Source organism: Anas platyrhynchos, chromosome 9, assembly GCF_047663525.1.
Source record: "Anas platyrhynchos isolate ZD024472 breed Pekin duck chromosome 9, IASCAAS_PekinDuck_T2T, whole genome shotgun sequence".
NCBI lineage: Eukaryota > Metazoa > Chordata > Aves > Anseriformes > Anatidae > Anas > Anas platyrhynchos.
In genome coordinates, this window is record NC_092595.1 from 14,002,858 (window position 1) to 14,025,162 (window position 22,305).

The 22,305-nt window shown below is 46.1% G+C and overlaps 1 protein-coding gene across 1 annotated transcript; it reads left to right on the forward strand.

The window, feature by feature from the left end:
* The first annotated feature begins 228 nt into the window (after positions 1-228).
* On the forward strand, positions 229-21,025 carry KLHL6 (kelch like family member 6). The gene is made up of 7 exons (XM_038183756.2): positions 229-586; positions 5,256-5,421; positions 10,555-11,004; positions 13,385-13,622; positions 17,020-17,222; positions 18,139-18,352; positions 20,010-21,025. Exons 1-7 carry the CDS (start codon positions 327-329, stop codon positions 20,309-20,311), a joined length of 1,833 nt encoding a protein of 610 aa, XP_038039684.1. The 5' UTR covers positions 229-326; the 3' UTR covers positions 20,312-21,025.
* The last annotated feature ends 1,280 nt before the right edge of the window (positions 21,026-22,305 follow it).

Below are 22,305 nucleotides of genomic sequence, written 5' to 3' on the forward strand. Positions count from 1 at the left end.
ATAAGAGCGAAGGGCTGGTTTCAGGGTGGGAAGCAGGCCCTCCCTGTCACTTGTAATCTTCTCACATGCAGAGGCATCTTAAGTCCTTTCTAAACACGTTGATACCGCCTGAAATTCACAAAGAAAGAAAAAAAAAAAAAAAGTCTTTGTTTGTGTTAACAGGATGAGAAAGTGCAAGGCTTCCTGTTATGTGTGTGTGACAGCTACAGATAAGCGGAGAGCTCTGGACAGGAAATCCGCCTAACTTCTGCAGTGTGACTCGTCTGAAGCTCAGCGACTCTTTTTAGATCGAAGCCCCAGCAGAATGCGCCGGTGCTGGCCAGAAAATGGGTGACACGCTGGAGAAGAGCTCTGAGGAGCCCGCGCTCGCTTTGGACAATGAGTGTGCGACGAAAATGGGGGACCTGGTGGAAGTCTCGAATGGTGAAAAGGTCAAGTTTGACGATACAGGACTCTCCTTGGTGCTCCAGAACGGCCTGGAGAACCTTCGGCTTGAAAACTCCCTCACAGACGTCATTCTGTGTGTGGACAGCAGGGAATTCTCTTGTCACCGAGTGGTCCTGGCTGCAGCAAGCAATTATTTCAGGTAAGGCATGTTAAGAACCAAACCGAGAAACTTAATTTGTGTCTTACGTTTGAACTGTAGATCTCCAAGGAGGGTAAACCGGGCAGTAAGCTCTGCAGCTTTGAGCAAGTTTGTGGTTCCTGATACCTTTTGGCTCTTTTTAAAGTTAAAGACTTAAAAAAGGCAGGTGTAAGACTGGATTTGCTGGGGTTCTGGTACCAGCACCCAACACGTCTGCTTGAGGAATGTAGAGAAATGGATGGTTGGCAGACAAGTGGAAGATGGTGTTTTAACCAAATATCTGGAACCATAGTCCCTTATATTATCCTTCTGAGACCCAAACAAAGAGGGATTTTTGTTCAGATTGTATTTTCACTGTGATAGACGTGGTGTTGTGATACTGTGATATCGTTCTGTGGGAAAAATACATGTCACATAAAATCGTTGAGGAAGAAAGAGTTGGAATTTTTCACTTTTCCTAGTGTTACTGAAAATCAGCTGCAATGGAAAATATCAACTTGAAAGCAATTTTACCATTTCACCTCCTTTTCCTGGTCATCTTGAATTATGCATTCTTTCGCTACTACAGCATATCTAAGCAAGAACAAATTTTAGACACACAGAGGGACTTGGTATCAGTTTTAACACAGATTTTCCACTATCGTTTAGACAATCACATTTGCATGGCTGGGATTTTTTTTTTTTTTTTTTTTTTTACTGCTGAAGTGGTCAGATGACTGAAGTGCTACAGAGGAAACATGCAATAAAAGAACCTGTGACCACTTGTGACATGAGCAGAAAGCTAATTTTAATGGATTTAGTAAGCTGTGCTGGCACCGCCTGGAAGAACAGTTCTGGTTTTGTCATCTCATAACAGAGATGGTGTCTGTGAATATATGGAGATAGGTGTTATTTCTGCAGATGGACTACGGAGATAGTGTGAAAACTATGGATATAACTAAAATATGCAACTAAAAGCAGAGATGCCCACATATGTCTTACCAGCACTGTGTGCAGGAAGGACAGCAGATGCACAGCTTAAAGTAAGAATGACAATTTTACTTTGAAAAATGGCAATTGGAAAAAAAGTCTCTTGGAAAGGTGTTGCAATCAGAAGGGACCTCAACAGTTAAAAACAGCCAAGACAGTTTTCTACTATCTACTGTCAGTCAACTTAGCATTCAGCCCATGGGATGGGCCATCCCAGCTCATTGCACTTGCACATGTGTGCAGGGATTTCCCCCCTGTTTTTTAGTGCTTGGTCTGGCTTCCTGGGGGGCTAGGACTCCTTACAGCACATTGTCTGCCTGTCTGTCAGTGCCTCTTACCATAAGTCTTTGGGTAATTTTTTACCAAACTTGGCAAAGGGGCAGAAATCTCAAAACTGTGTTTCCCCCAGGTCTGATGGAAATCAGCAGCAAGGTGAGGTGGGATGCTGGGGCTGGGCCCCCGTGGTGCTCAGCTGTGCAACCAGCGCCGTGTCTGGGCCAGCCACCACTTGGGTGCTTGGAAGTAGCCAAGGCACACACTGCGTTTGCTCAGACAGACACGGGGAGAGAGGTAGTGAAATGCCTGCGAGCAGAGTAATGAGAGAGAATGGAGGACTTGAGGAGGGGAAGCTGAGGTTCCTGTGGAGGGGGAAAGGAGGACAGAAGTCTGTAGGGGACTGAACTTCAGTGGTTCTGCTCCTCACAAAGCGGCTTGTTCATTGTGCCATCATTCACCAGGAGATGCATGGGCTGATAGAAATAAACTCTTGAACCACACCGTTCCTGTGAGCCCTTACCATGCAATTATAGGGCCTGTAAGACCCATGCACAGGAGCAAAACAAAGGGACCCTGTGAACCATGGGCTGTCCCCTGCAGCAGCGTATTACACAACCCCCTTCCTGACTGTTGGGTGCCGTAACATAAGCAATGTATAGCAGCTGATATAAGCACGGTTAAACAAAGTTAACAACTTCTACTTCTTCCTTCAGCACTGCTTGAGAGTAGGTAGGCTAGTATTTCTGGCATATCCTGCATCTGTGAACATAAAAGAATTAACTCTCTCACTTCTCCCGTGCGAAGGTACCAAAGCAGAGAAGAGTAGCCCTGGCTGGCCACGGTGGAGCAGGAGCTCTTCTCTCCTGCATCACCCAAGGCACTGGGAGAACAGGGCTGGGAGAAGCTGGAGCAGTATTTTCCAGAGCATCCTCAACCTCCAGCACAGTTGTTTGAAGTCAGATTCATAATTCCAAGCGCAAGCATTCCAGCATGGGTGGATGCTTAAAATGCGCTTCACAAACTGTAACCTTTAATTTATTTCATTGAGATTTCTCCCTTTTTTTTTTTTTTTTTTTTTTTGTTAGTTTACCCGTTTTTAGGCATCTAAATTTGGCCCTGAGCTCCTCACTTCAGATGTGCCTTTCTTAAAATAAACATTGGTTCAAAGGCCTAGCTTAGAATTACACAGGGAATGGGAACCACGGAAACAGACAAAATTGGTAGCCACATCTGAAGGGTTTAGAGCCTTGGAGAAAATAATGACAAACCTCTCCGGGTAAGCATAGGCAAACCAAGAAGACCAGAGGCAGCACGTTTGTCCCCAGGAGCATGGTATCAGGGTCTTTCCCCCCGTCAGCTCGCAGGGTGAAGGTGCTCGCAGGCAGTACTGATGGCTATCCCCAGCTGACAGCTACCAAGCACTCCAGCTTTGGGGGACAGAAGTGAAAGCTTTGCCTTCCCTCCCCGACAGAGAAGATTAAATACAAGATGGGAGCCATCAGCTTGAGAGATAAAAGGAACAAGAGCAGGCAGCACCTGCACCCTCCGACAGCCCATTTCTCGTTCAGACAAAGTTTCTGGTGCCTGTCAGCTCCAAGCAATTGAAGGAGCAGTTTTGTACAAAGCTCCCTTTCCACACTGAAATCCCATTCCCCTGGTGAAGTGGGCACCAAGTGCTTTTGTCTTCCAATAGCCACCTGCCTCCATGCCCCTGACTTACACACAACACTTAACACCACCACAAGTGGGAGAAGTCGAAGAGGAGCCCACTCTTGCACCCACTGAGGTTAAGGAACATTTTGTCTTCGTGCTTTTCAAACACATGGACTTCAGGGGCAGCAGCAACGAGCCATGGATCAGAGGCAGTGCCCCAAAAATCTCTCATGAGCTGAGATGAGTGAAAGGAAAATGAGAGTTTTGGCTAAACACCTTTTGCAGCTAACTTCTCTCCCCAGCTATTCTGCTCAAAAGATAAGTCTCTTTACCAAAATGCAGCCTTATATACTTTGGTATTTCTCTTGCTATAAGATCTCTTCTGAGACGAGGGGTGGGGAGCAATTAGAGCAGAGCAGGTGATACCTTCCATCCATTTACCAATCACCTGCCTAACTGCTTTGCAAGAAAACCTGTTAACATTTTGGCTCCTGTAAGATGTGTCAGTCAGACAGCTCGCTTGCTGTAAACCCGGGACCACTTTTCCAAGAAGACCTTTGACCTCCAGACATCTCCCGGGTTGCAGTGTCCTGTCAACATTTTATGTGACTAACAAAGAAGGGCATGCAGTGCAAAGAACACCACTAATTATACTTCAGCTCTGCCTGGTTTCCCCAGTGCAGATACAAGAGGGCTCATGTGCTTCTCATCTGTTGAGCCAGGTTCCAAGTGATGTGAAATCTCACCCTGAATGCAGTGAGCAAGAATGGACTGATCAACCTGGTATAATAAAATCAAAAGCATTGCAAGAAACACTTAGAACTATGGATTGAAAATGCAGATGAAGATGTGTTTGCCTTGCATCTTCCACAAGGCAAGGAGGATTTAAATAGCTCTTAGAGAATCTTCTTATTATATCTCGCATGAAAAATCTGACTAGTGCCAAACTTGTATGTGGCTGTTGCCTTTCCAATGCAGCATTAGCCATCGAAGGAGAGGTGTTACCACCATGCATGAAAACCCTGGGCTTTCAGGCTAACACCGGTTCCTATTCATGGTTATCTAGACGCTCCTCTGACCCAGAGGTACTGACTCTGCAGTCCTACCAGAAGCTCCCAAAATTTAGCAGAGGATAAAGTCAGCCTCTTAATTAAAAGCAAATCACTAAGTCATTCCCTTCTGGACTATCCCTGGTATTAATGGGGTCAGAGATAAGTCGGGAAGCTGAGAGGTGAGGCTGTCAGACACGCAGATCTGGCCTGGACCTCAGGCTTCAGTCTGAGCAGCAGTCTGCATCTCTGAAGCCCCGGGGTGTTGACCTTGCCAGGGTTATAAAATACACGTGCTACGGGTTAATGAAGTATGGAGAATGCCAGTGGCTTGGAGGCTTGGGCTTAATGAGCTGTGCCTGTACTAGAAATGTGAGGGCATCTGTAAGAGTCCAGTAGATGAGACATCAGTGTGGGCACATCTGCTGTGCAGCATCAGCCCAGATACAGTGCACTTCCCAGGGCTGCCTTTTGCTGCCACGGAGCTCCAGGTCTGCTGCAAAGTCCAGCTCCGGGGTATCAACCATTTGTGTGTGCCTTATCAAATGAGTAAAAAGATATGAAGACAACAAAAGGATTTTCCTTATTACTTTGCTATAGGGCTAATTGCATAGAATATGAAGCAATCAGAGTATTTTGTTTTGAAATCTATCTAATCAAATGTTTTCAGAATGCCTCATCCTGTCTGGGCTGCAGTAAAAGACAAATGTCTTTCTTTCCAGGGCCATGTTCTGTAATGATTTAAGAGAGAAATACGAAGAGAAGATTATACTTAAAGGAGTTGACGCAGAAACCATGAATATACTCTTGGACTATACCTACACCAGCAAGATGCTCATCACAAAGCAAAATGTACAGAAAGTTTTGGAAGCCGCCAGCCTCTTTCAGGTACAGATAATCCCAATGCACTATTCCAGTCCTGTCACTCTGGCAACACCATGCCATACCCAGTTACAGCACTGTATGCTTCTCCGATTTCATGCCTTCCAGGGGTGTTTGGCTTCATAGGCACTTACACTGGGGTAAAAATTGGCCATCCCATCCCTGGTCTGGGGTGCACAAACAGGCAGCCAGCTGGGCTCTGCCTGTGGGAGCTGCCCCCGTGGGTGCTCGCTATGCAGCAGGCCAGGGCTGCAGCTCCCCAGGGCCCCACAAAGGCTGGTTGCTGCCCAGCCCAGCTAAGTCTGTGGAGCAGGAAGCCAGCTTCATCCCTCTCCATCGCCTAGGCTCACCAGATAACGTCAGCATCCTCCTTTGTAGGACTCGTGATGTAAAGGGTTTTAGTCCTGGCTGGGGACTGGTGGGAAGTCAGACTTGCGCGGCCTCACTCAGCCTTTGATCCACGAGGAATTCACGTGTCCTGTAAATCACCTGTGAGGTCTAGTAAATTGCAGTCCATGGTACCAAGCTGCAAATTGCTAACCCATTGCAACCAGCATAACCTGCCAAGTGCCAATGTGTGTATGCGTGTCCGGTCTGTGCCTCCAGGAAGGTCAGAACACCCGACTCCATAGTCACCAGGGTTCATTATGCACTTAGGATTCTTGAATCTTACACACATGGCATGTATTACTCCGAGATGAGCCTGTGGCCTTTGGGGTAAATGACCTGTGGCGCTTGGTGTGGGGAGAGAAGGGAAAGTTATCTCAAGGTGCTCCCTAAGGTAGCAAGGAAAAGGTGGTGCAGCTTTAATGTTGCCTGGGGCAGGAGTACGGTAGCTTGTTGAAGTTTTCAGCAGCAGACCAATGCTGCAAACTGGCAGAACTCAGAGATTGCTTTTGGTTCATTTTCAGGACACTTTCCAAAGTTTTTTATTGTTCATTTATTTATGTATGTATGTATTTATTTATTTTTCTGAACCTTTTTTCCTTAGGATCATTCCTCAGGCTTTTTTTTTTTTTTTTTTTCTTTTTCTTTTTCTTTCTTTCTTGCTTTTTTTTTTTTTTTTTTTTTTTTCCCCTGTAACTATTGAGAGCATACACTTATGTTTTTTCTTCTCTTTACCCTATTTTTCTTGAAAATTATGACTAAATTTGATTGCCAGAGCTGGTGCTTTAAGAAAACTATTAACCAGTGTAATAGTAATGGTAAAATCATGAGAGTACCATGAGGAAGAAAAGCAAACTACAAAAACCTGGAAAACTAGGAATGTTTTACTGAAAGCAGTGATTCCAAGCCTTAATGCAACTGTCTTGGATACTGTGATTTATAAGGCCTTAAAGCCTCACATTAAAGAAGGGTGAGGTTTTTGGCTGAAAATGTGTTTTGTGTAAAAAAGATTTAGTAACTATGAGCATTTGCCAGTTTGCTTCTCCAATTTATGCTGAAGAAAAAAAAAGAAAAAGAGTCAAATGTTTCATTTCAATATATTAGCAGCTCAAAAGATTAATGCTTCAATTTCAACTGGGGGGGGGGGGGGGGGGGGGAAGAGAGAGATTTATTTCCTTTCCACTTAATGATGTGAGAAAACTGATTTCCAAACAGAACTTTTTTACCCAACTAGTAACAGTTTTTGGCAGTGCTTCTCTTCGATCTCCGTGACTTGACCAAGAACCAGAAAAGGAGTAACTTGCCCAGCTCTTGAGGTTCCAATAGAGACACTCCACTTTTCTCTAGAAACTATATTTGCCTGGTTTCCTACAGGAAATAGTTTTACATAATTATGCCTTCTCTTAGGCCCTTCTAATAACTTTTAGCCAGACGCAGCCAAAACTGACAGCAGGGAGAGGTGGCAGGCTGTGCGGCGGGCAGGAGGCCACGCCGTCAGTGTGCTCTGTGCACACACATTGCCTTCTGGGGTAAAGAGGTGAAGGGTTTCGAGCAGGGAGCAGCCGAACAGCTAAGCCTCACCCTGAAGTGACCCCGAGGAATGTTTCCACCTAGAGCACAGTTGCAATGTGAGTTCAGCAGCCGCCTCCTCTGCTGTGTCTGTCCTGCCACCGCATCTGCCCTGGCTGGTGCCACCTCAGCCCCAGGCTGTGCCCGCTGCCGTGCGGAGCAGCAAGCAGCACAGCTCAGCTGCTCACCTCCAGTGCCAGCATCTCAGCTGCTTCTCTGGGCTGCTCGATCTGATGAAATTCCACAACAACCCTCACACCTGCCTACCTTCCTCCTGGCCCCCCGGAGCCTCTCTCCTACCCCGCTGCCTCAGCATGGCGTGTGTGAGGCGGGCACCTGAGCTGCTTTGCTGGAAACAAAGAGGTTGTGGGAAGAAAGCAGGCTCCTGCTCCTCCTTGGCAGTTATCTGAGGAGCTCCCTGTAGCCACGTAGCAGTGAACAGCGAGGGTGGTTGTGGCTGGGATGAGGTAGTTATACTGAGCCGCTGCACGGTGCCAGACCAGAAGGCCTGCTTTGCCAGTGAAGGGCTCACGGGAGAAAGGGCTCAGAAGGCTGCCAGTCCCCAGAGAGCTGCCCTGAAAGGGTCACCATGTCCCTTTGCTCCCTGCCCTGGGCCCCTGGGGGATGCAGGTGTCAGTGACGAGACGGGGCGTGCGGGGACAGAGCAGCTGCAGGGTGCAGGAGCTGACCCCGGAGCACGCTGCACACAGCAGGATTATGAACGTGGGCTTTCAGCCACCACTCCCCTCCCTTTCTGGGGGTCAGAGCAGGGGCAGGGCTACTGGCACTGCTTACACTAGAAGGGCTGGATCAACGCTGGGACAAGCAAGGACTTAAACTGGGAGCACAAGGTTTTATTATTCAGAGAGAAGGCCAAGTGGAGACCAAGCAAGCATATGGGATGTCTCCAGCAAGTAAGAATCTGCATTCAAAAGGGTATTAAAAGAAGGACCCCATTACTGGGGAAACTGTTCTCAGGGAAGAGAACTTTCAAGGAGGTTTTTAAAATGCCCAGGTCGCATGAGGAGGGATACTCATGGGAGAGAATGATGGAAATGTTGAGTGCCAGAAGAATAAGGAAAACAAATGAACCGGAGGCTCATTTGCACACCTAGCGTGTTTGGGGGACTTTTGGGGGGAGTTTTGTCTCTACATGGGGAGACAGAGCAGCACGGAGGTGAGGTGCAGCAGCCGGGGGAAGTCCTAGCTTGATAGTCTCCTGGTCTCAGGCTGAGCCCCTGGCAGGGGCCGTTTCTCACACCCACGCCTTGCAGTTCCTCATTCGTCTGGCTGCACGTGCAGTGACCCGGGGCGCTCAGAGGTGCCTACGTGGCCGTTACACCAGCACTGCCTGGGAGAAAACCTCCGGTGTCACCTGATGAGTATTGCTCTGAACAAGCCATGTGTCAGTAATCAGAGCACTGTACCATGGCTGGGCCATATGGTGTCAACGTCACACTAGGGTCTGTTCCCAGACTCGTGAATGACTTCACGGGTGACCTCGGCAAATCCCACCTATTTTTGTTGTTGCATCTCATTACTGCCAACTTTGAAAGAGCTAATGCTTAGCCTTCCTCAGGGCTGTGAACTGCCCGGTGTTGGTAAAATCCTTCCAGGTCCTCAGGGAAATGCACTGGTGGTTTCTCAGCACGGGCCTCTTGCTAGCCCAGAGAACAGCCAACGTGAGCATGGCCAGCACCGAGGGGCTGCCGAGCTCTGCTGCGGTCCCATGGCGTGCTGCTGGCGTGTTCAACACAAATGGCAGCAACATATTCTGAGACCATGCGTAGCTTCGTTCATCAGTCAGTTGCATTTCTCTAAACTCTTGACCACATCTAAATGTAAAACAGGAACCAGGTAGTCTGCGCCCAGCGTCTGCAATCGCTCAGCTCTGGTAAACAGTCTAAATGTGTCAACATAACGTTGTGAGTCTAGAAGATTCTACCCTAATTACTGAAACAAATCTAAATAGTGCTCAAAAGTGCATTTCCTTTGTTTCACTTCTTCTTTCCCCTTGAATTACTGTTGTGCAACTTTCCCCCGTGGGACAGAATGAGTTAAAATGGTCTGCTTGATGACGTTGGATGGAAAAAAGACCCAAAAGGCATGGGCAGAAATGCACAGCAACAGTCCTGACCCATCTTTCTGGATGTTACTATTTGCACTGCTCACTGACAAAATCAATACAAAATCCTGACGTCCTGTCCACATCCAAAACCACAGAGGCAAAGGAAAGCTCAGGACAAAAACTTATAACCTTCCTACACAAAACAGGTTCCCAATTCCTGAATAATCACCAGCAACCCAGCTCACTTTGTAGTTCATGGCAAACGCCCCACTGATGCTCCAGGATCTGCACATTTGGGACCCTCAGGTGGGGCTGTTGTGCCAAGCAAATTAATGACGATAGTTTTGATGCCCTATAAAACACAAACATGGGAAATTCTTTGATCAAGATGACTCTGGTTAAGAAGGCACATCTACGTTTTTTGAAGGAAAACAAAGATCACTAAGATGATCCCCAACAATACACCTTAGCCAGAAAGCCCTGGCTGTCCAGCAACTCAAAAATTTGCTGGTGTTGAATCTCTTGCTGCCACATCCCCCAGCATGGCTCTGGGGAGGGCAAAGCTTTGGTCCAAACCTCGCACACCTCAGCACTCATTTTCCACCACCCTTGCAAGGCCTCAGACACACTCAAAGTTTGGATGGTGGGAGGATGAATGCAGACAGCGTTTGGAGCCACCTGCACTCCAAAACCAGAGTCTCTTCTGTTTGATCTGAGCTGTCATTCAAGATGAAGGAGGGTAAGCACATCTGAACCCTGAGGATCTTATCTGTGCTTTGTAACTCCATGGTTGTTACTGTTTTGAGATCTCATGGAGGGAAGAATGGTAGAAATACTTTTACTTTTGTGAAGCAGTTTGAACTCATGACTGTCACAGGTTGTCTGTGTCCAGCAAGAAGGAGCAATATGGATGCAGAGGAAAAAAACAGCAGGAAGAGGAAAATTTTATTTCAGACTGCAGATTCTTGGACACACCTTGTCCTTGGATGACTGGTTTCTTGTCTCTCCCAGCTCCTTGCTGTACTGTGCGTGGTTGGTGCAGAGCTCCTAAGCTCTCTTGTGCTGTAGCCGTACAAGTAACCACTCTGTGCTATGTATGCTTTTTCTGTCCACAGTTCCTTCGCATGGTAGATGCTTGTGCCAGTTTTCTCACTGAAGCCCTTCAGCCAGACAACTGCGTCGGCATCCTGAGGCTGGCTGATGCCCACTCCCTGAGCAGCCTGAAACAACAAGTGCAGAACTACATTATCCAGAATTTCACCCAGGTCCTGCACTACGAGGAGTTCCTGGAGCTCCCAGCCGATGTCCTCTGCAGCACGCTGAAGAGTGACGACCTTTATGTCACAGAAGAAGCACAGGTGTTTGAAACCGTAATGAGCTGGGTACGTTACAAGGAGTCAGAAAGGTTTCCTCTCTTGCCCTATGTGCTGGAGAATGTCCGTCTGCCCCTTTTGGACCCTTGGTATTTTGTAGAGACTGTTGAAGCTGATCAACTCATTAGACAGTGTCCAGACGTCTTTCCTTTGCTCCAGGAAGCAAGAATGTACCATCTGTCAGGCAATGAGGTGAGTAAAAAGGAAGGTATTTGCTGCTCCTTTGAAGTGCCTCATGCTTCTGCTCAAAAATCCCATGGGAAGGAAGCACTACTATGCAGCAGAAAAAGAGGTATTCACACTGACCTTTCACTAATTGGTACTACTGAGAAGTCAAGGTTGGCCTCACCAGTTATCCTGACGATTTAGAAAGCATGGAAGCTTTTGGTAGCCTGTTTTAATATCAAAGCATACAGCTTCCTGTTTGTGAGCATCTGGGCGCAAACCTTCATACAGACTTGAGGAGCTGAACAAAAAACCCAGATGGCTTCCCTAGTGAAAATGCAAAGCAAATTGTGCTGCTCCTCACACCTCACCACCTTAGCTAATATTTCAATCCCAAGAAAGGAAAAATAATTTCCACACTAAACTCTGTCACAAGTTGTAATGACCCTTTCACATCTGAGTATAGAACACCTCCATCTATTACACATGGGCAGAAGCCTTTCAGGAGGAGGGGAGGATGATCTCTCCCTAGAGGAGAGATGTGTCCCTCTTCCTCACTTCACAGCTCTCCACATTCAGAGAGACAGGCTCATCCTGACATCCAGTTGAGTCTTGTCCTGCCTGCTCAAGTGAGGCTGTGGTAAATCTCCAGTTCCTCAACTGCCCATCCTCTCTGGAAAGTTAGGTATCAGTCATATCTCCTGGACCAAAATGTGGGGTAGAGGGGAGAGCAACCAGAGGTTGGATTTCATAACCGGAGCAAAGGCATGTGAGAGTGTGAGGAAATGCGTGTGCCTCCCCAGTCAGAGAGCCAGAAGAAGGTAGGAGGCCTCAGGGAAGGTGTTGTGGATCCATCGATAGCGGTGGGTGTGAGCCACTGGAGGGGAAGAAGGCCAAGGGTGAGCTGGGTGCTGGTGGCTGGGTTAGACGGTTCCCAGCCACGCAGGGCAAGGCCGGCTGGCCTGGTGGGAACTCCCCGAGGAGGCATTGCCCCACGCGCCCGCAGACTGGGGCCTGCTCTTCAGTGCCAGCGGTGCCTCAGGTCAGTGCGGGACAGATAAAAGAAGTGTTGCTCAGGGCTGAACACTCATTACACTCACCTTCAAAGGGGCAGCCGTGGTAAGAGGCAGTCCTGCCAGCTATCCTGCCTGAGGCTAACGCCTGGAAATGGTGACAGATGGCTTAAAAAGAGAATTATGAAAGCCAGAAAGGTCTGAGATGTCTAAAAAAACTTGCCTAATGGTTTGTTAAGCATAGGGAGAATAAAAGGTCTATGTCTGTGTAAATAACCTTTGTAAATATAGATACATTATCCCATTTTATAGAAACATATTACAAGTAGTTTAAAACTGTAAGAATGCTGCTTTTTGCCACAGTGTTTAACCTGGGGTTCATGGTCTGCTTCTCTGGGGCATGCAGAAGGGAACAATTGCAACTTGATTCTCACCAGGTGTAGGATTTCTGCAGAGCTCTCCCAGCACACTTTGAGGGTCTGCAGGCTGGCAGATGCCCTGTTATGTGGCAGAAGCAGAGGAACACCTTTATGTGTTCCCCTTACCTTTGAGACCACATTTCTTCCATTATGAATTACTGAGGGGGATGAAGACAATTATTCCTTCTGTCCTTCAGCACAGAGCTGGCATACCATGGGACACAGTAACACACTCATCTGCACTTGTCTGCAAGTATTGCCTCCAAGCAGAGCAGAAGTTTCCAAGCACCCCCTGCATTCTTTGCTCCTGGTGAACATCTACCCGGGAGGTGACTTTTTCCAGGGTCTCTGAGACTGGTTTTAAGTAAATCTTCACATTTTGGCTTACAATTAAAGCTTATAAACAAAGAAACAATTTTTAAAAAATACATTAGAGAATTACTATTGCTTTGACACTTTAACATATGTCTTCAGGACAAATCATGAGTGTTTAATTTCTAACATTTCTAGTTTAATTGCTAGCACTCCCTTCAGTCTTGCTCTCTCCAGGCTCCCCAAGGCAGCCACAAACCCTGTGGCCTTCCTTTTGCCTTGTCCTCACTCTGCCAGCCCCAAGGAAACCTCTCCTCATCAGCTACTCACATGCAGCCTTGTCACTCCTGCTCTCACTGTAATGGTTCTCGGTGCTACACTGGGAGCTCCCAGGAGGGTGCTGGGATCTGAAAGGAGCCTTGCAGGTAATCAGAAATGACCAAGTCTAGTGCTGGAGAAATCCTGAAAGCAACCTCTACCGCAATGCTTCTGGGATGTTTTCTAGGCTTTCAGACCATTTGATAACTGGTTCGGCTGATTGTAAGCCAGTTAGGATTTGCAAAATAGGTAATCGAAAAATAGGTAAGCAGATCTTTCTGTAATTGTAGGTGTAAGTGCCCTGTGTACTCACTTTGTCTTGCTTGCATTTTTGCTTGCATTTAGATTATTACAGAGAGAACCAAGCCCAGGATGCACGAGTTCCAGTCTGAGGTGTTTATGATCATAGGGGGCTGTACTAAAGATGAGAAATTTGTAGCAGAAGTGACTTGCCTGGATCCGTTGAGGCGAAGCCGCCTGGAAGTAGCCAAATTGCCAATCACAGAGCAGGAGACGGACAATGAGAATAAAAAATGGGTGGAGTTTGCATGCATTACGCTAAAAAATGAAGTCTACATATCGGGTAAGGAACAAGACCTGGGGAGTGGATGAGGGGCGCGCACGGTTCTCACAATCAGTTCCAGCTTTTATTGAGAGCATGCTTGAGGCTGCTTTAGAAGAATTAAGCACTACAGGTATTGCTAACGCTTTGGCTTTCAGTAGGCTCCAGAAAAGTGCTGGATGAGGACACTGCCTGACCCTGGCATGAGTTTTAGCACAGGATTCCTTTCCAAACAATAATCATCTATATGCAGGGCTACTTGTGTGCAGCACCCTAAACACCCAGTGACCATGGCCACAGAAAGGCCCCCGAGACCTGTTTACCAGACATCAAATGAAGAATGCTTGCTCCAGCATCTTCTTATAAGAAGTCCACTAGCCGCTCTGCAGGTGTAGAAATAATCTGCCAGAATCTAACTCACTCCGCAAGGATCAGTCCAGAATTTGCAGGGAACTGTCACCACTGCTTGGCTGCTACCTGAAAACTGCACTTTTATGAGCACTTCTGCAGCTTCACTTCAGCAGTCCAGTCCAGAACTCTCGAAGAGCCCACCTGCTAGAGGCACTATGAGAAACCCAGTGGTTCAGACACGCAGCATGGGTCCATTTACAGGCCCTCATCCTGAGAGCTTCAGGAGGTGTGTTTACCTTCCCACACTGCTACAGTCGAGCTCCATGTAAGAGGCTGATCTTGGAGCTACGGAGTTTTTACTTTGATGATCAGAAAGGTTAAACTCAAGCTTGTTAATCATTACAGTTTGACAGCTCGTTTTGATGGTCTGTCAAAAACAAGTTTGGTGTTCTTGATCTGCTTTCCAGAGGAAAAAAGAAAAAAAAAAAAAAAGATAGCAATCTTGTTTAATTATTGTCACATTACAGAACATAATACAGAGCAGTGCCTCCATGGGTAGGAAACCCTTTCCTGCACAATCATCCACCAAATGCTATTCTTGCTTAAAACAGGAAAGTAGAAAGGATGTGTGAATAGAGGAGGGAGGGCTAAAGTATGAATGCTTTGTTTAAGTATGATTTGCCTTCATTCAAGTATTTTCCATTGCTTTTTCTCCTTTGGGAATGCATATTTTTATTACTTCATTCCAATTCAAAGTTTATTCAATTTTTATCCTCAGATAAGAATTAGATTATTCCTTCCCTAGTTACGAATAAAGGAGCTTTTTTCTTTCAGCCAGCCACAGGGAGTTTCTTCTTACTTTGGTGGCAGACCCTGTATTAAAGGTTAGCTCTGGAGAGGAACCTAAGTCAAACACCCTGACTAGGGAACATCCCTCACACCTTCACACCCTTGAGTGCTGAGGTCTCTTTTCTATTTGCCTTTAATCTCTTACCCTTTCCTCTTTCTCAAGGTCGCAGGCTTTTTGCTTTCTCCTATTCCTGTCATCTTTTCCAGTGACTCTTCGCTTTTCCTTTATGTTCTATCCAGGCTACCTGCAGGCCAGGCTAACACAGCCCCCGTTGCGGTGAGTATCAGCTGGCTTTCCTCCTGCTGCCAGTCTCACAGGTCCTCTGTCCTCCTCTGCATTGCCTCATGTCTTTCACCCCCTCCCTCTCTCCCTCCATCCCCTCTTTCTTTTATTATACCTGCTTCTCAGCCTTTCCATTCAAATAAAGGGTGGGCCAAAGTCCTCAGCAGTATCCTTCCAGCTAAACCAAATTATTCACACTTCGTTCCCTTTTAAACATCTGCCTCCTTCCACTCTGCTTGCTTTCTTCTAGCTCCTGTGGCTTGGTTCTTTTCTAACTTGACTTACATCGTTCCTAACATGATGTCCCCTCCCACAAGCTCATTTCCCTCTGTATATTGTTTGGAGTCTTCCCTGCTCTTTTAGCTTCTGAACAATAGGAAAGTCCTCTGCACAATGCATTACTACTTTTAGATCGCTATTTCCCCGAGCAGTTTGAATGGTTTGACTAGATGGATAGAAACATGTGAAGTGTAACTAAAAATGCCAGGTACTGTCCTCACCATTCTGTTACTTTCACTAATGTAGCTACATTTTTTCCTAAACTTAGAAAGAACTGTGGTCTAGAGAAAGAACAGAAACAAAATAAATCTCCAATTCTCAAAAATCTCTTCCTGCTCGCTGATGTACAGCAAATTCGTCCCCCTGGTCCAGCTCAGGCTCCTGCCAGAGCTTTCAGCCTGTGCAGGGAAGCACAAACTCATGGAAATGGAGGATTTCAGGGGGGGTAAGGGGAACACCTGCAGCCTCTCAGCCCTATTGTACGCATGAATGCTGCATTCAGGCCCTTCAGCCACTTGAGCTATTTGAGTGCAAATAAAATTCGACACATACATGTGAAAAATACTTAGACAAAAGCATTACCAACGGCTCTTTCTAGCATGCTAATTATCTCCTATTCAATCTGCTATTTGGCCCCGAGATGAGCCCATCACTTTGCAGTGATCTGGCTGCTGTACAGAATACCAATGAAGGCAGACACTTTCTCAATGGAATATGAATTCTCTTTTCAGTATATTCATCAGTGAAGCAAATGTTTAATCTGATGACAGAGCAAGCTACTCATCTGTGCATGAGGTTTTGGGCTTAACTAGTTCTGTTTGTATTCCAATTACATCTGAAATGATATGTAACCAAAAGTACTGGTTAAAACATTACTCTCTGCTTTAGAATGAGAAAGATTTACTTGCAAGCCAGCTTTAGGATGAATTTACAGGGTCCATTTCTGATCTTCAAGTATTAAATTAATCCATGTCAGCAGAGAAAGAGACCAGAAGGAGAGGTATGAAAATGAGATCCCGGACATATGGCCCCAAGGCTGACTAGGGAAACTTCTAACACTCATGCAGGACTACTATGGACTGGGGGTTCAGGCAGGTCTTGTCCATTTACTGTATAAAGCACTAGCCTGGCTGGGCAGATCTGCCCGGCACAAACTGGCAATTCCCCAGAGCAGGCCTGCCTTCAAGGGATTTGGCACTCCTGACTGCAGCAGTCGCCACTATCTCATTTAAAGCACGTTTGCTTATTTGCCAGCTCTCGGCATCCTGCAGAGCCCCTGCAGTGCACAAAGATCTCCTGCATATTACCATGCCCTGTGCGGTTGGCATTGCACTTGGTGTTAAAATGGAAGCGCCATAGTGGCAAAGAAAAGGTTGTGGTGCACGGAAGTGAGGAACAGTGATTTCTATTTCCTGAATATTTGCTGCAGAAATTGTTCAGAGTTTCCTTCACTAGCAAGTAAACTATAAATGAAGAAATTTTCTCCTTGTGTAACAGGGCCAGGCCAGTGGTGTAGGAAACTTAAGAAGCTAACAGTAAGGACCAATGACTTCTTTATGAGCAAGCCTTATTAAAATTTAAACATATTGAAGATTTTGAGGAAATGCAAGCTACAGTATCATATTTACATGTGTCGTGGTGTCATGTACACTGCAGGTGGCAAAGAAACACAGCATGATGTCTGGAAATACAACGCCTCCATCAACAAATGGATACAAATCGAGTATCTGAATATTGGGCGGTGGAGGCACAAAATGGCTGTGTTGGGTGGCAAAGTGTATGCCATTGGAGGGTTCGATGGCCTGCAGAGAATCAACAGCATGGAGGCATACGATCCATTTCATAACTGCTGGTCAGAGGTAAGAGACTGCATCATACAACTTCTGGCTTACTTGGAACACCTGAATCAGAAAACGTTAAGGTACTGAAAAATAAACAAGAAGACAGACCTAGTACTGTTCTTTTAAAACACTTCTGGCTGGTGAGCACCCTAACCATTTTCTCTCTAGAAATGGACATCCTTCCGAACCAGAAATCATAAGATTACCTGCCAAATTGTGAGACATCTAATGCCTAACTTTCCTTTTCTTAGTTGGCTTTTCAAGCACCAAGCAAGAGCACAGTATATTTGAACCAGAGCACAGGCTGCAAAGTATCCCTCTGATATATAAGATACAAAAGTGATGTATCAACCTGTGCATTATATATGCCATGGGTTGCACATTTGTGTTGAAAGTGCAGGTTTCAAGGTAAACAGGATGGAGAAAAAATAGTTCTAACTACTTCAAATGCTCAGAGTATTAGACAGGCAATAATCCATGAAATTAGTGAGATTAGGCATCATAAAAGAAGATAAATCCTAGTGTTCAGACGATGCAAAGCACTGCAGAGAAATCTAACAATCGCAGCTGCAAGCAGAAAGACCAAAGATCACTACGAACAACTTTCTTGGGTTTTCTTTTTGTTTGTTTTTGATGTACATAAGTATGTAAAGGAGATCTGGGGCAATTCTGACATTTCCTAGCTTTTGAATTGCTGGCAATGTAATTATAGTAACAGCTTTTGAACTCAGCATATTTTTATTAAGGGATTTATGGTCTTAAAAAAAAACAAACAAACTTCTCCCTTATTCTTAAATATATGTTATTCTCATTACCCTACTGATCACCTTAAAAAGGATGTGTGACTTAATATTCATCAGGCTGCCACCCTATAGGTGTCAATTTCACAACCTGAAATCAAAACAGCCACTAATCATTTGTTATGGTCACACAGGCTGCTCCCCTCATGGTCAATGTAAGCTCCTTTGCAGCAGCGAGCTACAAGAAGAAGCTCTATGTGATCGGGGGCGGACCCAACGGGAAGCTGGCAACGGACAAGACTCAGTGCTACGACCCTGCAAACAACACGTGGAGCCTGAAAGCTCCCATGCCAGTAGAAGCCAAATGCATCAATGCTGCGAGTTTCCGTGATCACATTTATGTTGTGGGTAGGTGGAGCATTAATGTTCTGTCTTGTCCGGACACACCAGGGCTTGTTTCTGCGTGTTGGCTTTACCCACAAACTCTATGGAGTGTAATCAAATGGTCAGATGACCTCCCACTAAGCCTACCAAGGATGGGAATCTGGTACATTTACAAACAGTAGTGAGGAATCACCAAGTCAAACCCCCTGACAGTATGGTAGCTATCTTGGAAAGCTGGAGATTGCTCAGAGACAACTTAAAGCCATCCAAAGGTGGATGTGTAGAGGCAAGGGCATGAGCTTGTGGCTGTGTTGTGTCTCCCTCTCCTCCCCAGGAGCATTACACAGCCCAATGCACATGAGATTTATGCAGGGAAATGAGTACTAGGAGCACTTCTTGGGAGCAAAGCCACTGATGCCCACCTCTTCACTAGGCCAGGGCTAACTCTGTCAGCTACCAGAACTGGAAGCAAAGACAGGATTACAGTGGTGAGCTGTACTGTGGAGGGAGGAAGGAGCCTGTACACATCTCCAGATGATGCCTGCCAAAAGGAAGAGGACCATTTGTTTCAAAAACCTGAGCCCTGAAAAATTCCCTTCCCCTCTCTCAGCCTCGGTGCAGAAATTTTGTCTCTTACAGTGTCATCAATATGGTGCTGAGGGCTGGCATAGAGAAGGAGAATCACCAAATAGTAAGTGGTGTGCTGAAGGAGGATCTATAGTGTGCATGTGTGTCACAGTGGCTGGACCATCCCTCCAGTATGGGACTAGTATTGTCCAAAGCAACTTTTAGTACTATACAACAGATAAACGCTTACTTTGGCAACAGGTAGGATCCCAGGCTTTGTACCATCAATAACTCATCAATAAGACCATGGCTTCTAGGTTTCCTTGGCCCTATTCAATACAGGTGATATAGAAAACTCACCCAGTCTTTGCAAATTTCAGAATAGGAACCATTTAGCTGTTAGTACTCTCAGGAGGAAATAAATATCCAGAGATTTTCTTGGGTACTGAGACACTGACTTTTCTTTTTTTTTTTTTTTTTTTTTTTTTTTTTTTTTTTCCAAAAGAAAAGGACCTGGTAAAATTGGGAAAGGGGTACAAAACATTTCAAGAATGACTGCAGATTTGGAAAACATGGAGAAAATGAAGGTCACTCTCTGTTTAGCTTACCCATAAGAAGTGTACAAACTCAGTTTAATAAACCCCTAAAAGAGGAAGGGGCTTCTGAAAACAGCCAGATTCAGGCCGAAGGTAGTTTAATGGGAAGGTGGACATTGCCTTTAGAGGAGTCAGTGCAGAAATCACATATCCATTTCTAATCATGACAGCTTACCACTCACACTCCCTCATGATCTGAGCTCTTTTAGACAAGTTTGTTTATTTCTGAAGTCATGTCCTTAGCTGAAACAGCAGATATGACAAAGGTCCATTGCTGGGTGCACTGTGGTCCTGCTGCATGTCCTGGCCTTAAATTCCACAGCCTTGTGAACAATAAGTGACCTTCTGTGGATCTGGCTGTCAAAACAATAAAGTATCCTGTGACCTTGTTTTTTCTTAGCTTTGGGCCCTAAATCATTCTTACAAATGTCAGGAATGGAGCCTCGCAGAAGTGGGTTGTTTAGCTAAAATCTCGTACAGGAATGGCTGGCGCAAACTGATATCCATTTCCTCTCCAGGTGGGGCGATGAAAGCACTCTACTCGTACAGCCCCCAGGAAGATACGTGGTGCCTCGTGACTCAGTTCACCCATGAGAGAGCCAGTTGTGGGATTTCTCCTTGCAACAACAAGCTGTTTATCACCGGGGGCCGAGATGAAAAGAACGAAGTTATTGCGACAGTGCTGTGCTGGGACCCTGAAACTCAGAAGCTGACTGAAGAGTGTGTCCTGCCTCGGGGGGTGTCTCATCACGGGAGCGTTACCCTCAGGAAGTCTTACACACACATCCGTAGGATTGTGCCTGGGGCAGTTTCTGTCTGACCGCAGGAAAACTGCACGGAAACCCAATACCTCAGTGCCCCGGTGGCACAGACTGCAATGATGATGTTTTTTAGCTGTAGGTAGCAATGGATGGCAATACAGCCGCTAGGGTCGTCTGGGGAATATCTGTATATATGCTCAGCCCTTGCATTTCCTCTGTACAGTACATCCTTAAATTATCTTAATTCCTTCCCTCCAGAAAAAAGAAAGGGACCAGCTGTAGTTTACTTCTGCCAATAAAGTACCTCCCATCGGGCAAAGAAATGTGATACGAAGGTGGGAAGTTTACTTTCCTGCTATATCTGCCCTGAGACATGCTTGAACTGGCTCAGCTTGGCCCTGGAGTTTATTGAACTATTTATTGTGACTAGTTGGATTTGCAGCACCTACTAGTGAAACAGAGAAGATGCTTTTTGGAATGAAAGGTTTGTAACTTTGGTAGAACTCAATGCTGTTTCCTCCAAAACTGTGCTTTTTTCTTAGTGACTGGCACATCAGCTTAAGTTAAAACCGTTTTGTTTGTTTGTTCACTTGAAGACACTTTGTTAGGTTTTCAGTTCTGAGTGATGAAAAAAAAAAAATCCATCTCAATTTGCAAGCCTTGCTGTCAGTCCCAGGAAGGAGACAATGCAGGCTGCAAATATAAACGAACGCTAACCTCGTTCCACAGAACGTTCGTTGTTGCTGTTTTCTAATAAAGCAGACCAAAACCTAGCTTCCCCTTTGTTCTGTTTACTCTTCTGTCTGAAAGGCTTTCTCCTCTCTCTAGCGAGGTACACGAGTGGAAAAGCAGTGTCCCTGCGCTGCTCACATCTCTGCTTGTGTCCCCGCTGGGTGGCAGTGCTCTCCCAGGCTTTTCCTCGTGGGTTTTGACTTCCTGGAATGCAAATGGACAGAACAGTGTGCTGGAAAGAAAAACAGTTCCAGGTACCGTACCCAGTCTTATCCCTGGGACCATCACATGCTGTACCAGAAGAGGCCAGGAGGGCTGGAGTCTCAAGTCTCAGCATCTGGGTCAGTTGTAGAGAAAGAAAAATAAACACTGAAGAGGTCATGCCTGGGACACTGGGACACTTGTGGCCAAAGTCTGGGAACATATTCCCATCCCTCCTCCCCTGCTTAGCTGCTTGAAAGAACCAACCCACCATTAAATCAAAACCAGAGAGCACTGCACAAAACAAATCTCTTCAAGCAGAGAGCACCAACTCCTTCCAGCTTCCCTCCCTCTCTGCAATGTCTCCTTTTGCCTTATACAGTATTAAAAATCGTCTCTCTCTCATGCTGCTCTGAGATAAAAATGCGCCTTCCTGAATTTCAGCACACAAGTTCCAGAGTGCTCAGTGGTACCATGGGGCCCCCACCCACACCGATGAGCCTGTCACAACTGTGTGGGGCTGTGCAGGACAGGCACAGAGTGTGGGGCAGGTGCATGCCCCTCAGGGGGGCTCCACTGTGTCCTTCCCCCATAAAACCCGCTAGAAATCCAGTCTCTTCTATTTGCCCCATTCCTCCAAACTCAGTTCTGTAATTCCAGCTCATCCCCACATTTCTGTATTTTAAATCTTCCTATAGACCTTCAATCTTCAGCTATTTTTAACTTGTTTCTCTTCCTTTATGCCCTTGTTCTGCAGGGTGCAGCACTTCTCATACTCCCACACAGGTCCAGACAGATCTGCTTTTCAGAGGGCGTGAAGAAATGCCCTCTAAAATCTATTTATTTTCAACAGGTTTGCATGAACAAGGCACCAGCTTTGACCTGGCTAGCATTACTGGCAGGTGTGCAGAAAGGGGGTGGGTAGGGGAGTCTCCCCTTCCTCCCTGTGGATCTGAACTTCCCTACCTTTACCTGGTGCCAAAACTAATGATAGCTGCCATCAAAGCTGACCAGTTCCTCCTACTGGGAATCATCCTGAAAACCAGTAGCCCTCAGAAGCTGCTTGCTGATTTTCTCCCTGCAACATCAGCAGCCTTTTTTTTTTTTTTTCTTGAGAAAA